General features: G+C 41.2%; 1 protein-coding gene across 2 annotated transcripts; it reads left to right on the top strand.

Moving 5' to 3' along the window:
* The first annotated feature begins 330 nt into the window (after positions 1-330).
* On the top strand, positions 331-13,876 carry hook2 (hook microtubule-tethering protein 2). Of its 2 annotated transcripts, XM_046415400.1 has the most exons (23): positions 332-543; positions 1,431-1,513; positions 2,070-2,142; positions 2,231-2,281; positions 2,384-2,516; positions 2,873-2,940; positions 3,274-3,339; positions 3,509-3,589; positions 5,449-5,615; positions 5,857-5,997; positions 6,886-7,087; positions 7,253-7,363; positions 8,095-8,182; positions 8,436-8,502; positions 8,879-9,016; positions 9,659-9,746; positions 10,283-10,288; positions 10,447-10,481; positions 10,573-10,655; positions 10,739-10,842; positions 11,402-11,503; positions 11,592-11,663; positions 11,940-13,876. In XM_046415400.1, the coding sequence occupies exons 1-23, from the start codon at positions 499-501 to the stop codon at positions 12,066-12,068; spliced, it is 2,133 nt and encodes a 710-aa protein (XP_046271356.1). In that variant the 5' UTR covers positions 332-498; the 3' UTR covers positions 12,069-13,876. The 2 variants fall into 2 exon arrangements, with proteins under 2 accessions (XP_046271357.1, XP_046271356.1); XM_046415401.1 differs by lacking the exon at positions 10,283-10,288 and having other exon boundaries at positions 331-543.
* Positions 13,877-14,111: the final 235 nt, after the last annotated feature.

Below are 14,111 nucleotides of genomic sequence, written 5' to 3'. Positions count from 1 at the left end.
GATTGTTTTTATGTCTCAGTGTGTTTTAGTTTTACTCTTGCACACAATTGTATTCGAATTGTACTTTTGATTATTTTAGTCGTATTTCTTAAATTCTGATTTTGTGTGTGTTATTTGTTTCATGTTGTTGTTACTGTTGCCTGTCTGTTGTCATCTCAGTAAGGTTTTCATATCTAAATAAATCAAATGTATGAATTAATGATGACAGCTTAATGAGACAGTAGGCTAAAATTATATTTTTTGGATTATTATTCACCATGACCAGACAAGCTGACCCGCAGCATAATCCGTTTCCATGGGAACGCTCTTAATACGGAAGCTCGCTTGGATAACTGGAGCTGAAACGCAAAGGGGGTAGGAGCAGCAGGAGGCCATGGCTGGACAATGACTGACGTGGAAAGTGTCAGCAGTGAGTAAGAAACTTCAAGGGGAAAAAGTCTCCACAGCCAAATCCATCGCCCCTGTGTGAGCTGCTGCGGTTTCTCTCGGCACAGCACAATGAGTCTGGACAAAGCAGAGCTGTGTGACTCACTGTTAACCTGGGTAAGTTTGATATTAGCGAGGGTACCGAGCAAGGCTAACTTCGGTTCCTGGCTAACAGGTGACAAAAGCGTTGGCAAAGTAAGAAGAAAAGTAACGTTACTTTTATAAGAGAAGGTCTCACATGACCGATAAAAACTACTTTATTGAATAAGTAGGTTGACGTGTAAGCAGTTTGCAGGTATGAAAGTTGTGTGTTTGCAAGCTAACTGTAGCTAGCTAGCCAAGCTAATTTGCTGGGTAGACACATTGGAAGTTTGCTCTCGGTGGTCTGTTTTACCTTGTTATCTGTAATGAACTGACTGCGGTAACAGCAAAAAGAAAAAAAAAAAAAAAAAAAAGAAATGACTAGGAGAAAAACAATCCCAGAAGCTTAGTGTGAGCTGAGACACTCATGCAGTAATGTTAGGCTGTTCAGTATAGTAAGTTAACTTCTCAAGCCCAGAGAAAATCCACCTGTTTGCCTCTTTTCCACACGGAGGCGATTGTAGGTCAAAACTAAGAAACCAACATATTAATAGCTTGCTAAACAGAGCTGTAATCCCTCATAACAGCTTAGGATCTGTCATTTAAGTAGCGTTTACAAAGACTTAATTTGTTTTTGATAGAATTAGGCTGTTATTTACATGCGTTATTTGTCAGTTGTTTGTAATGGAGGCCACATGTGTTTACTACAAGTAGCAAATCACAAAGTCTTTTCTAAGAAAATGTGTGCATATAATTATTTATGCTTAAGGAGGACTTTTATGCTCGTTAACAGATTAAACACCTATGAGTAATACATTCATCAACATTTATCATTCTGTTTGTAGTTTGAAAGTTTGACGAAATGTATCATTGTAAAAGCTTTAGCTTCTTTAATGACTAATTCTTAATGTCTTCATTGTCAGTTGCAGACATTTCAGGTGCCATCGTGCAACAGCAAGCAAGACCTAACAAGTGGAGTGGCGATTGCACACGTGCTGCACAGAATGTAAGGGCACACACATGCACAATATTTTTAATAAATGTGTTGTTTTCATTATGCAGGTGCACAACATGAACTCAGACAAAAAAGATGGTAGGAATTATTCAGAACATGCTCAATGAGATTTGCTTATCTTTGTGATTTGCACACAAAGTGCCCTTTGAATTGCACAAGGCTATTATCCATTCAAATTTAATCCAGTTAAAAAGAAATAGAATCAGGATTGGTGACATCAGCATTGCTTGCACATAGTTGTGATTTTTATAGGACATTTGTGTTTAAACATCCTAAAGGAAAATAAACAAGTATTCAAGTGTTCCTCTTATTTTAACATCAATTAAACATTGAATCCAATGCTGAACTGTTTCTTGAGCTATTTCACATGAAGCCGTTATACCCACGTGTGACATGTGACTTTAATCAACTGTTGTGCTCAAATGTCACTGTGCTTAGCGGGCTAGAAGCATAGGGCCTCATTGCCCTGTGGCCTCCTGTGAATCTTGCTGTCCAGAGATGTGTTGTCCTTGTCGTCACTGGAGATCTCTTGTGCTCTCATTAACAGAGACCCCTCTTGGTTTAATGAGACATGGCTAGGCAGGATCAAGGAGGAGAGCGGGGCCAACTGGCGCCTCAAGGTAATTTGTGAAACAGCAGGATATGACAGAATACCCTATGGTTACCTTGTTTTTTGACTTCCTTCTCTGATTTGTTTTTTTCTTTCAGGTCAGCAACTTGAAAAAGATTCTTAAGAGCATGCTTGAATATTATCATGATGTAAGAAGATTTTATTATTTTTACTGATTTTGCCACTTGAAGTGCACTTTTAAATTTACTCAGTTCTCAATGCCGACATCTCGCCTTACTCTACTTGAACAGGTGCTCGGTCACCAGGTATCAGATGAGCACTTGCCAGATGTGAACCTTATAGGAGAGATGGGAGATGTCACTGAACTGGGGAAGCTGGTACAGCTTGTACTGGGCTGTGCTGTCAGTTGTGAGAAGAAACAAGGTAAACTGTTTGCTGTAAAATAATAATAAAAAAAAAGTGGATCCAGCCATCTGTGAAAATAACTCAAAGGATTAACTTAAAGTCAAATCACATGGTTCTTGCTTTTTGTCAGTCAGCCTGATCATTATCAAGTTGACAAACCAACCATTTTACAAATTACAGTTCAGAAGAAAAGCTGATTGTTATGTAAATCACATATTTGTTATCATTCTGTGATTTGAACATCAGCTTGATGAGCACGGGGTTTCTGAAAATACTTGTAGATACAGTGCTGGTTTGGTTTTTAGGAGAGTATTTGTGTTAATCTGCGCTTGGCTGCACCTTCAGTCCTCTGTGTCGTCTTCTCCTAAATACAGAGCAAATCCAGCAGATAATGACACTTGAGGAATCTGTCCAGCACGTTGTGATGACAGCCATTCAGGAGGTGAGTGAGCATCTCGCTTATCCTGGAACCTCCTGGTTCTTTGCATTAATCCCAGCTCTTAGACATGATTCATTTACAATCAAAGGAATTCAGATAAACAAGACTGAATAGAGTCTCCGAAACCATACTGAGATATTTCAAGAATATGTTTAGTGTTTCGTTGGTGCCTGTAGGATTTGAAAAATATTATACATGGGAGAAAAAAAATGGTTGCAGGTTTTACCAAATAAAGTTATTCAGAAAGCCTCATAAATCTGCTTTTGGGAACAAGTTCTTGTATTTTTCTTGCAATTTAAGCTTTTGATTTGCTCACTTATGGCTACTTTGTTTTAGCTCTTATCCAAAGAGCCTTCATCTGAACCAGGAAGCCCAGAGACCTACGGAGACTTTGACTACCAGGTGAAACTCGCAACACTTCATTCCCCCCTGTATATTGTACCTTTTCTTCACTGAGCAGATCTGTTACATTATCCTTTTGTGTTTTCCCTCACTCTTTCATAAATGTTTACACCCTCCTACTGTGGCTAGTGTGACATCTCCTCTGTCTCCACTGGTTCTGTGTTTGCAGTCCAGGAAGTATTATTTTCTAAGTGAGGAGGCAGACGAGAAGGAGGACCTGAACCAGCGCTGTCGAGACTTAGAACATCAGGTTAGTACACCAAATGGGGCCTGCATCTTAACTTGGCAAATATTTGCTGAGACTTTGAAGTTAGAATCCTTCAGGTTTTAGACCTGGTTGATTTGGTGACGTTGTCGTTACTGGTTGTAACATCAAGTGTATTCTAATACGACACAACTCAGAATTCTAGGGGCATCAAGGTGTCCTTTCACAGAAATACAGTAGTGAGCATCTGGTGTATCATTTTACTGTGCAGCCACTCAAACTCTCAAGAAGACCATCAGTAACTGGACTTTTCCCATCATACTTTGAGCTACTGCAGTGTGATTTCATACTGAGAAGTTGGCAGTAGGCAGGCTGTTGTCTGACGTTTTTGATTCTGTCAGCACAAACTAGTCAAACTATTTTAATGTGGAGCAGCAATGCTGATTAAAATGAGCTAAAATTAAAAGTAATGCTGGATTATGTGTTACTTTTTTTTTTTTTTTTTTTTTAATCCATTGAATGTAGGTAGACGAAGTCAGTCCAGTGTGAGAATGGCAGACCCTGCCACTAATAATCAAAACTACTATATAGGGAGGTAATAAGTAAATATAAATTCGCTGAATGGCTGTACTGAAAAACTGCTAACCATAAATAGTATCAAAAAACAGGGTTTGGTACCATGAAAATCTTAAGGATTGTAACTTTAAGATGCAATACTGGGGCTTGGGTTTGATCTTGGGAAGAGCTGTTGGCATTATCACAACAAGTAACATAAACCCATTTTACCTTTTATGTACCCAATTTTTATATACTTTGAGGCCTGGATTAGCTGTACTTTGGCTGCTGCATGCTGTTTTGAGTGAGTGCCTGCTGCTATTGAGCTCTGGCCCTTATTGATTAGCCTGCCTGAGACTTTGTTTGTGTTCTCATGGCTTGTTTTTGCATCCCTGACTGAGAGTGGACTAATTTAGCATTTTTTTAAAGATACACTCTAGTCAATAGTTGCATAACATCAAGATAAAACTGACACGTTGCCTTGGGATGGAGTAGCAGCCAACAATAATTTGTACTGCTCTCAACCCACTTGTTTGTTTACTTACTTAGCCCACGCGTTAGGGATTAGTCATTTGTGTTGTTTTGAAAGCTATTTACTGTTCCTGGTCCTGTGCTAAAGCATGCAATCTGTCCTTAAAGTTCAGTGTAGGGTTTTGCTGTATTCAAACTGGAAAGATGTCCAGCAGGTAAGCATATACCCCCCCCAGCTTTTTAATGTGGGAATGCAGGCTTCTCTAACTGTAACTTGACTCAAACACCAACATTTTGTGAACCTATTGTTGCAACTTTAAACTGCAGTTTGTCAGTCCAAAGTTACATTTCTTCCCCCTGTACCATGTCTGTATAACCAATAGTAATTATGGTTCTTGCTGAGCTGCACATATTCATCTATTTATATCATGACAATCTGGTTTTGACCCTGAGGGTAATGCTAACAACTTCGCTATTTAGAAAGTTCCATCTGCCTGAGACCATTGCAGGTCAGCTGACTAACTGGCTTTTGACAACTGAGCATGTGAAATGAGAGAAAAGCATGTTTTCGATGTCCCGTAAGCATGAAAAGTGGTGAGTTTGTCGCTGCATATCTGTGTTTTAACTTCATGTTTTGTGCTAGTTCTGCGACTCTCACGTGTATATTCAGAAAGTTGTCAGCGTAATGTAATAGGTTAATCTTTAATCAGCATTGAGGACTTTTCTGATGCATCATCTCTCTCTTCTTTTTCCTCGCTTTGTACAGCCGTACATTTGTCGCTATGTGCATCTTCTCCACTTCTGTCTTGGCAGTCTCACGATTTTTTCACCTCTTTTTTTCCAATGTCTGTCCCCTCAATCTCTTTCTTCCCTCACAGCTGTCGGTGGCTCTGGAGGAGAAATCGTCCCTACAGGCCGAGATTCGCTCCCTGAAGGAAAGACTGAGTCGCTGTGATTCTCTGGACGCCTCGCCCACTGCCATCACTGGCAAGAAGCTGCTGCTGCTGCAGAGTCAGATGGAGCAGCTTCAGGAGGAGAACTACAGGTATAAGCAGAACCATACACAACCATAGAGTTTGAGTTGCCGAGGAAAACAATTAGACAGTTGCATAATATAATTTCTTAAAATTTAATATTCATTAGACCATATCATGTGGTCACATCATGTTCATGTGCAAATCAGATGCTATTGTCGAGTGGATTTTACTATTTTTAGAGTCTAACAGTGAGTGCATTCAGTTTACTCAGTTACACAAACTACTGTTCTCATGTCTTGTGTATCTCAGACTGGAGAACAGCAGAGATGACTTGCGCGTGCGGGGAGAGATACTGGAGCGTGAGGTGACTGAGCTGCAGCAGCGTAATGAAGAGCTGACCAGCCTGGCGCAGGAGGCCCAGGCCCTCAAAGATGAGATGGACATTCTCAGGTAAGATCAGTGCTAGCCTTGAATTTATTGTAGAAGCCAGAGCGCTGCAGGCCTCCTCCCAAGATAACTTAAATTTGTACTCGGCGACCAAACTGCAGAAAAGTCACGTTCAATATGGGTTCAAACACATGAATGGTTGGGGCTTTGTAGCTTCCCAGCAGAATGTCTCGGTGTGGAACTAGGCAAGACTGTCTGCCTTAAGGCTTTTTCAAAAACAATTGATTCATAAGTTACCTTGCATGGAAAGATTTTCCCTATGTGAAGTATATTGCTGACAATATAAAATCAACCAGAGTTTTATTGAAATGGATGAAAATCTCATGAAAAGCCCAAAATCAACAATGAACTGATCTCTCTAATACTGTTGTTTGTTTATTTGTTTGTTTTGATGTTGTAAATTCTCACTATCACATATCTTTGTTGAATAACATTTGCCAAAAACCACAGAACCAGTCAAAGATATAAAACTATACATCTATGAGTCCATTTTTTAAATATTCACATCAAATCTTCACTTCAATAGGAACAAATGGTCTTGGTAGATGCAGGTAGGGAAGCAGGGAAAAGCACTGACAGACAAGCAACTGCGTTGTTGATTTTATTGACTATCTCAAATGTAGAACATCACCAGCCTTTTTCCTTTAAGCAGTAGTTCATCTATTTACACTCACAGAAACAACTCCCACACAGCCCACACACAGACGTCCATTCAGCACCTCTCCCTGACATCTGTGTTGATAATGTGAATTTCATGCATTGACACTGGTTTGCGTCAGAGTTGTTGGTTATCACTAGTTAAGTACATATCCACACGGATGTATTGTGTAAAAGTCATATTCCTGTGCTGGTACTCAACGCCTCCCACACTGTACCTCTCCTCCGCCTCAGGCACTCGTCTGACCGGGTGAACCAGCTTGAAGCGCTGGTGGAGACATACAAGAGGAAGCTGGAGGATCTGGGAGACCTGCGCAGACAGGTACGCCTCCTGGAGGAGCGCAACACAGTGTACATGCAGCGCACCTGCGAGCTGGAGGAGGAGCTCCGTAGAGCCAACGCTGCCCGCAATCAGCTGGATACCTACAAGAGACAGGCAAGCTTTGGGTTGACAGGAGGGAGGGGGAGTGCTACTTGTTCCTGTGTTGATGTCCAAGTGATGCTAAACACAGTCTGGCTTGTGCACGTGTTTGGAAAACCTAGCAGTTTCTATAGAGAGCTCTTGCCAACACAGACTGTTCCTATGCTCCCTGACTTGCAGGCTCATGAGCTTCACACCAAGCACTCGGCAGAGGCCATGAAAGCTGAGAAATGGCAGTTTGAGTACAAGAACCTTCACGATAAGTACGATGCGCTGCTGAAGGAAAAAGAAGTGAGTTGGGAAATAAAAGTTCAATTGTTGAGGGGAAAGAATGAGCACTAACAAAGTGCTTTTACCATGCTGTCTCACCAGTGTGGAGCAGCTGTCTTATATCATGATTACACACTATAGCCTTGTATTATTACCAGAGAAAATGCAGTTACATAGTTTTATATTTCAGTGGTAGCAGTCCCGTGTGCTTCAGCATTTGTTGCGATTATTACCTCCCTGCAGGAGGAATTGTTGCCAAGCAAATATCGTACTATTCTTCAGTAGACTCCCACGTCCTGTGTCAATTCTAGCACCTTCTGCAAACTGACAGGAGTGATTAATGTCCTCGGTTACTTGTGGGAGTGATTAAGAAATACGTACTGTACTGACATGATGTGTACATTTACTTTGGGCTAATTGTAGGTGATGTGTGAGTCTAGATTAAAAAAAAACAAACAAAAAAAAAAAACTCAACAGGTCTGAATTGAGGGTCAAGTCCATTTCCAGGAACAAAACATAATGAAGTATTACTTTAAAAAAAATAGTTTTTTGGCATTTTATCTTTTACTATTAGTCATTTGAGTTGCTGAGCTTCCTTTGTTTTATTTGGAATATTTGTTTACACACTTATACACACTCATAATGGGTTGATCTCAGGAATGCAGTTGTTAGCCTAATAATTCTTACCATACACATGCTAAAGCAGCCTGAATCGAAGTCAAAGCCCGTGTTACGTTGTGCTTTTTCTGTAGCGCCTGATCTCGGAAAGAGACACGCTTCGGGAGACAAACGATGAGCTCAGGTGTGCGCAAGTCCAACAGAGGTGTCTCAGTGGAGCTGGTGAGTTTGCTCATTTGCTCTGAGTTTAGCGTGCAAATAACTAAACCAAAAGATGGTAAAATACACAAATGCCAGATTCTGCAAGATACACAGTTTTGTGTTGGTGGCTGACCATTAATTAGGCTCACACAGATCCATATACACATAAAGATGTGAATGTGAAATATTTTTTTCTCAGATTAACACAAAAATAAGTAAATTGGGCTATTTCATAGAACCTGTAGAGATAATCTCTCCTTCTCTGTCTCTGCAGGAGGCTTGTGTGACAGTGGTGTCACAGTGGGAAACCTTGCTGCAGAGATCATGCCTACTGAGCTCAAGTATGTCTGTTGTTTTGTATCTGTGTGTATAAGCCGGGAAGTAGGGATTAACGTGTAGGGAGCAACCAAATTTAAGCGTAACAGATGAGATTTTGTTCTGCTAAACCTGTAACAAACATGTCACTATCAGTAGTCCACTTGTGCCCTATATTCATCTTGTGTAGTATGAGGCGCAGTCAGGGCCTGGAATAGCAACACATGCCAGTGCTGCACATTTGGCCACAGCGTTGTCAGATAGGAGGCTCGGCCAACTCAGCAGACCTTTCATGACTCTTCAGCCCTCTGACCTGTTTCATCTGTCCTCCACTTTTCTTCTTTTTCCCCCATTTCCTTCTCCTTCTTTTCCCTCCTCTTTTCTCACTGTTGCTGTCGACAGAGAGACCATGGTGCGACTACAGAGTGAAAACAAGATGTTGTGTGTCCAAGAGGAGGCCTGCAGGCAGAAACTGGTGGAGGTGCAGGCTGAGCTGGAGGACGCTCAGCGCAGTAAGAATGCCCTGGAAACTCAGAACAGGTAGGGTGTTGTGTGTGTGTATTTGACACTACTGAACAAGAAGTTGGACGGTGTGTGAAGTTTTAAGTAATCATTCTCCTTCTAGGCCACCATATTGTGTGTTCCTGGACATTAGGCTGGTTGTTTGGCTGATGGTAGGAGTGATATCTGCCTAAATGTCAACTCACCCTCTGGACTGTGTGCTCAACTGAGCTGTGTGGGCTGGACTGGAAGACAGACAGCAGAAAGCCAGATTGTCCCTTGACTGTGTGTGTATGTGTGTGTTTACATGCCTATGGGCATGTGGACATGTGGGTGGACTGTGTGTGTGTGTGTCCATGCAACACCAGGCTCAGGGTGTGGGAAGCATCCTCAGCAACAGTAACAGGAGGAGAGGAGTGGAGTGAGCATGCTCAGTAGAGCAAAGCAGTGAATGTCCAGGCGGCACACTCCCTGCAGCAGATGTACAGAGATCCACATGATACTTTGCAAACATCTTCCTCCTACAGTATCAACTAAATAACCTTGTTTCGTCTCTATCTTCTGCCTGCCTTTTCTTTGTTACTCTCTCCCACTGCGTTCCATAAATCTTCTCATTTTATCTCTTGTATCCTTCTTTCTTTCTGTTCCCAACCTTTCTTCACATCCCTGTCCTTTCCCAAGATTGAACCAGCAGCAGATCACAGAGCTGCGTTCTCAGGTGGAGGAGCTCCAGAAAGCACTCCAGGAGCAGGACAGCAAGACCGAGGATGTGAGTGGAGACGCTTTCTTTCCTCTCCTCTGCCCACTTTTGTTTTAACTCCCCTCATCACGAACCATTTTTCTACAGCTGAAGATGAAAGAATGTTGTGTGAATTATACTGATCAAGTAGGAGAAATCAAAAAAACTGCTGACTTTTTTTTTTTTTCAATCTTGATTAGAAGATTATTATTGTTGTGTTTGTGTTATAGACCCCTAGCTGGTACATCTATTTACTGCTGTGTAACTGTGCATGGCAAAAATACAATATTCAAGTTGTTCCTTAAGGAGCAGTGATGTCAAAATAAGTTTTTATAAGTGAGACAGTTATGTTTCAGGGAGCTCTGCAGTGTGTTAAAGTGTTTGCATGGCACACAGAGTATACTGAAAACATGGCTGTGAAGGACTGTAGTGTTTGTTCCTTTACTTTGATACATGTTGTGTGGGAATTTAACCCATGTTTGCTGTGGTGACTCAGTGTTAACGCCTGCCCTCTCTGTCTGTCTGTCTTTCTCTGCCTGCCCCCATCGATCATCTGCCAAAATCAGGCCATTGTAAGTACGGCCCACCCTCTGTCCAACTGGCCCATGATTTAACTCTTTGACAGCTTGACTTTCTCAGCTTTTACTGTGCGCCCATGTGCTTTTGTGAGCCATTTAGAAAATCCTGTATGTTAGTGTTGAGTATAATGTTGTTTTTTTCTACATTGTAGTCTTCCTTACTGAAGAAAAAGCTTGAAGAGCATTTGTAAGTACCTTACTGCTCATTTCATTTTATGTATCCATGTGGGTTTCAAACACAAATGAATTCTCACACTTGTAATGTGTGGTTATTGCAGGGAGAAGCTCCATGAAGCTCACTCTGATCTCCAGAAGAAAAGAGAGGTCATAGATGACCTGGAGCCCAAAGTGGACAGCAACAGTAAGTCGTGTCTTGCTGCGTCTCTCTTCTGTTCTTTACACTTGCTGCTTTATTTCCCCATCTTTTCTCTTTCTCTCTCTTAGTGGCCAAGAAGATAGATGAACTGCAGGAGATCCTGCGGAAGAAGGATGAGGACATGAAGCAGATGGAGGAGCGATACAAACGCTATGTGGAAAAGGCGAGAACGGTCAGTCCACAAAAATCTATGGCTGTCTGTGAGGGTTTTTTTTTCCTGGTTAAAGGAAAACTCCACCAATTGCACATGTCAAAGTGTGTCTCCAGGTGCTAAGGAGTGAGTGCTGGGTGTGTGAAAAAGGTGTGTAAAGCCTTTGGTGGCGTCAGAGGAAGCTGTGTGAAGTCTGATATGTTGCCTCAAGTGATGTCATTTGAGTCAGTGTCACTTGGAGCTCAAGAGTATGATAATGAAAAAAATGTGGGGGTGTGGCGTTAGAAAGAAATGAGGTTACCAGACTTCCTCATCCCTGCTAGGGTTTGATCAGCCTCAAACCTGCATTAGCTACTACCAGCTCAACACACCTGAATCTATGACAGAACTGCTGGTGTTTAGGGGGCATTGTGGGAAATGTAGGCACCAGGTTTTGACAAAGAATGAGCATGTGTGGAAGAGAAAAAGTTCTGCTCTGTCAAGTTTTGTTCTTTTAAAAAAAACTATTGGTCAGTCGGACACTGTTACGGGGGTACATTGACATATCAGTGGAGAACAAAGCCCTTTGTGGTGTTTGCAGGTGGTCAAAACCCTGGATCCCAAGCCAGTGAGTGTGACTCCTGACATTCAGGCACTGAAGAACCAACTAACGGAGAAGGAGAGAAAAATCCAGCACCTGGAGGTATGGACCTTCTACACAATGAGACAAATGAAGTCAGTGTAGCTCTTTAAATCTCACTAATTTATGTTGATGTGTTCCTGTTGTGCAGCATGACTATGAGAAGAGCAGAGCCAGACATGACCAGGAGGAGAAACTCATCATTAGTGCGTGGTACAAAATGGTGAGTGACTGTAGAAATAAATAAAATGTGTAGAAGGCACTTTTTCATGAGGAAAAACTTCTTCTAAGTAAATTTGTGTGTTTTGCCATAGTTGAAAACTCCAAAACAGCAACAATAAAAAAAAAACTCTGAGTGAGCCTCAAGGCCAAACAAGGATTTTTTTACTGGACAAACATAATTAACACAAGATGTCTTGCACTATACATTCATTATTTTTCAAACCCTCACCTGATTCATCACTCCTCCTTTCTCTCTCTCTCTCTCTCTCTATTTCAGGGGATGGCGTTGCATCAGAACGTCTCTGGCGAGCGTCTAAGTCACTCCAACCAGGCCATGTCCTTCCTCGCCCAGCAAAGGCAATCCACCAATGCCAGGAGAGGCCTGACACGACACCATCCGAGATAAAAACGTCCAGGCAGGAGAACAAACGTAAAAGGAAGCATAGAGAAGATGAGGTGATCAACATTAGACTTTATCTAAACCTGAACTCCTTGTACATTTTTGCCTTTATACCTTCTGGACCGCTGCACCTCAGAGTGTTCTTCATGCTGCTACTGCCCCCAGCTGGCTCTTAATGGTACTAGAATGTTCCTTTCCTTTGCGAAGTTCCAGAGGAGAGTGATACTGCTGTGTTTAACCCTGCAGCTGACAGATATGTTAAGAGGAGGAGGAGGAGGAGGAATTGTAGGGGCTGAAAAGAGGCTGTGCCACCTTTTAAGGTGACTTTTATTTATTCTGTAGCCTCTGGGACTCTGTACTGTTTGTTCAAGTTTTGTTTGAATTTTTATTTTTATCTTGTAGGTTATACAGTAGAATGAAATGTGAACTACTTTTGTCAACATTACAGTTAGGGGAAGGGGGTATTACAATTACTGTTGTATTACTGTTGAAAGTGCTGAAGAAGTCCCAAAGCTACGTAGGCTGTAGACTGAAAACAGATTATCACACTCAAGCCGTTAGTGCATCTTCTTGGTTTTCCTCATTTGTTTTGACTTTTCTCATAGCTTTTATTTTTGTCTTCTTGATCATATGTTTTGAGGTGAGTTTCATTTCTTTTCTTTTTTTTTAATTTGAAGGACCTTGAAAAGATGTAAAAACCTTGAGGCTGTGCCAATGGCTTCAGTCTTTTTCCCTTTATTCACTTGAATCATCTTCTCTAAATCTAATTTTCATATTAAGAATTTATTTCACAATAAGAACCACAGCACTTTCATAGAAGGGTGGGTTTGTCCAGTGCCTCGCAGAATACTAAAAAGACTCCCTCTATGGATGAGACTGAAGTTTTAGATTTTCCCAGTGTCATTCCCTTCCTCTCGGTCTTTGGCACAGAGTATTTACTTAAAGAATACGTCACGCTGCGGGCTCATTTTCATATGGCTCACGATCATGTGACTTCTGCTTATGGTTTTTCTAAATAATGTTCTCATTTTTTGCCTAAAAATTTGATTATTACTTATTTTTTTCTTCTTCTTCCCAAAGACAGGGTGTTGGTTGTGGGTTGAACCTAATTGCACTCACCACTTTAGACTCCAAACTGACGTACATATTGGCAATTGAAGGCCTCCTGTTTTAAATTACAAAGACAGGAAAACCAGTACACAGTGGGATTGAAACCATGATGATTTAAAAACACAATAATGACTCAAAAATAATGACTCAGCTAATGGCTGTTTACTGCTGCTAGACCTCATTTATGGTTTAACTGAACTGGAACGGTATGTATTCATCAATACGCTGGAATTCTGCCTGCTGACAGGAAGTCGGAGGCGGGTATAAAGGTTGAGCCTGTGATAGATGGCACATATATTAATTCTACGTCTGCCTTTATTCACTACTGGTTAATTTTCCTTTTCAGCAGATGTAGACATTTTAATTTGTCCCATATCAGAGCTGCTGTGTTGTGACTTGCTCTTCATCCCTGTGAATGTTTGTGCTATGGCCTGCTCAGACCAGAATCTTGCTGTTGTGTGCACACATTTTTCTACTGATGTTTCATTATTTGAGTTGATATTTATGGTGTTGAGTCAATATCTTTACTACACATTTGCAAGGCTTGAAGGGGTTAACTTTTAATTTGTCAGTGTTTGTGTCATGTTACTGGTCTAGCAGAATATAGCATAGTATACTTCACACAGGGATCTGAGGCACATTAAAGATTTGTAGTCCTGTCTGTTCTACTTTTGCACTACAAATAAATGGGATCTTAAGATAAAGAGGTGGTGGTCCATTGTTTTTTTGAAAATACTTTTAAAGTGAGCTGAAGGCCCACTTAATGGCTCATGCTGACTAAACCATGGATGAAAACTTAGCCAGACGGATCTGAAAAAGAAGTTGGATTCAGGTTTTATCACCTTGGTCCTTCTTGTGGGCACACTTTAATTCTGTCATAATCTAAAGGACAAACTAATGACTCAGACTTCTCACATCCTTTGTGCAACAGCCTGAGCA

The sequence above is a fragment of the Scatophagus argus genome, chromosome 16 (assembly GCF_020382885.2).
Source record: "Scatophagus argus isolate fScaArg1 chromosome 16, fScaArg1.pri, whole genome shotgun sequence".
In the NCBI taxonomy this organism is placed as follows: Eukaryota; Metazoa; Chordata; class Actinopteri; family Scatophagidae; genus Scatophagus; species Scatophagus argus.
This window is presented reverse-complemented; position numbering and strand designations above follow the sequence as displayed.

What these genes read in the sequence shown, in the direction of transcription:
- hook2 (XM_046415400.1), top strand. Translation starts at nt 499, where the DNA reads ATGAGTCTGGACAAAGCAGAGCTGTGTGACTCACTGTTAACCTGG. An exon ending in GAGGTGTCTCAGTGGAGCTG is followed by an intron (nt 8,183 to 8,435) that starts GTGAGTTTGCTC and finishes CTGTCTCTGCAG; the next exon opens with GAGGCTTGTGTGACAGTGGT. An exon ending in GAAAAATCCAGCACCTGGAG is followed by an intron (nt 11,504 to 11,591) that starts GTATGGACCTTC and finishes CCTGTTGTGCAG; the next exon opens with CATGACTATGAGAAGAGCAG.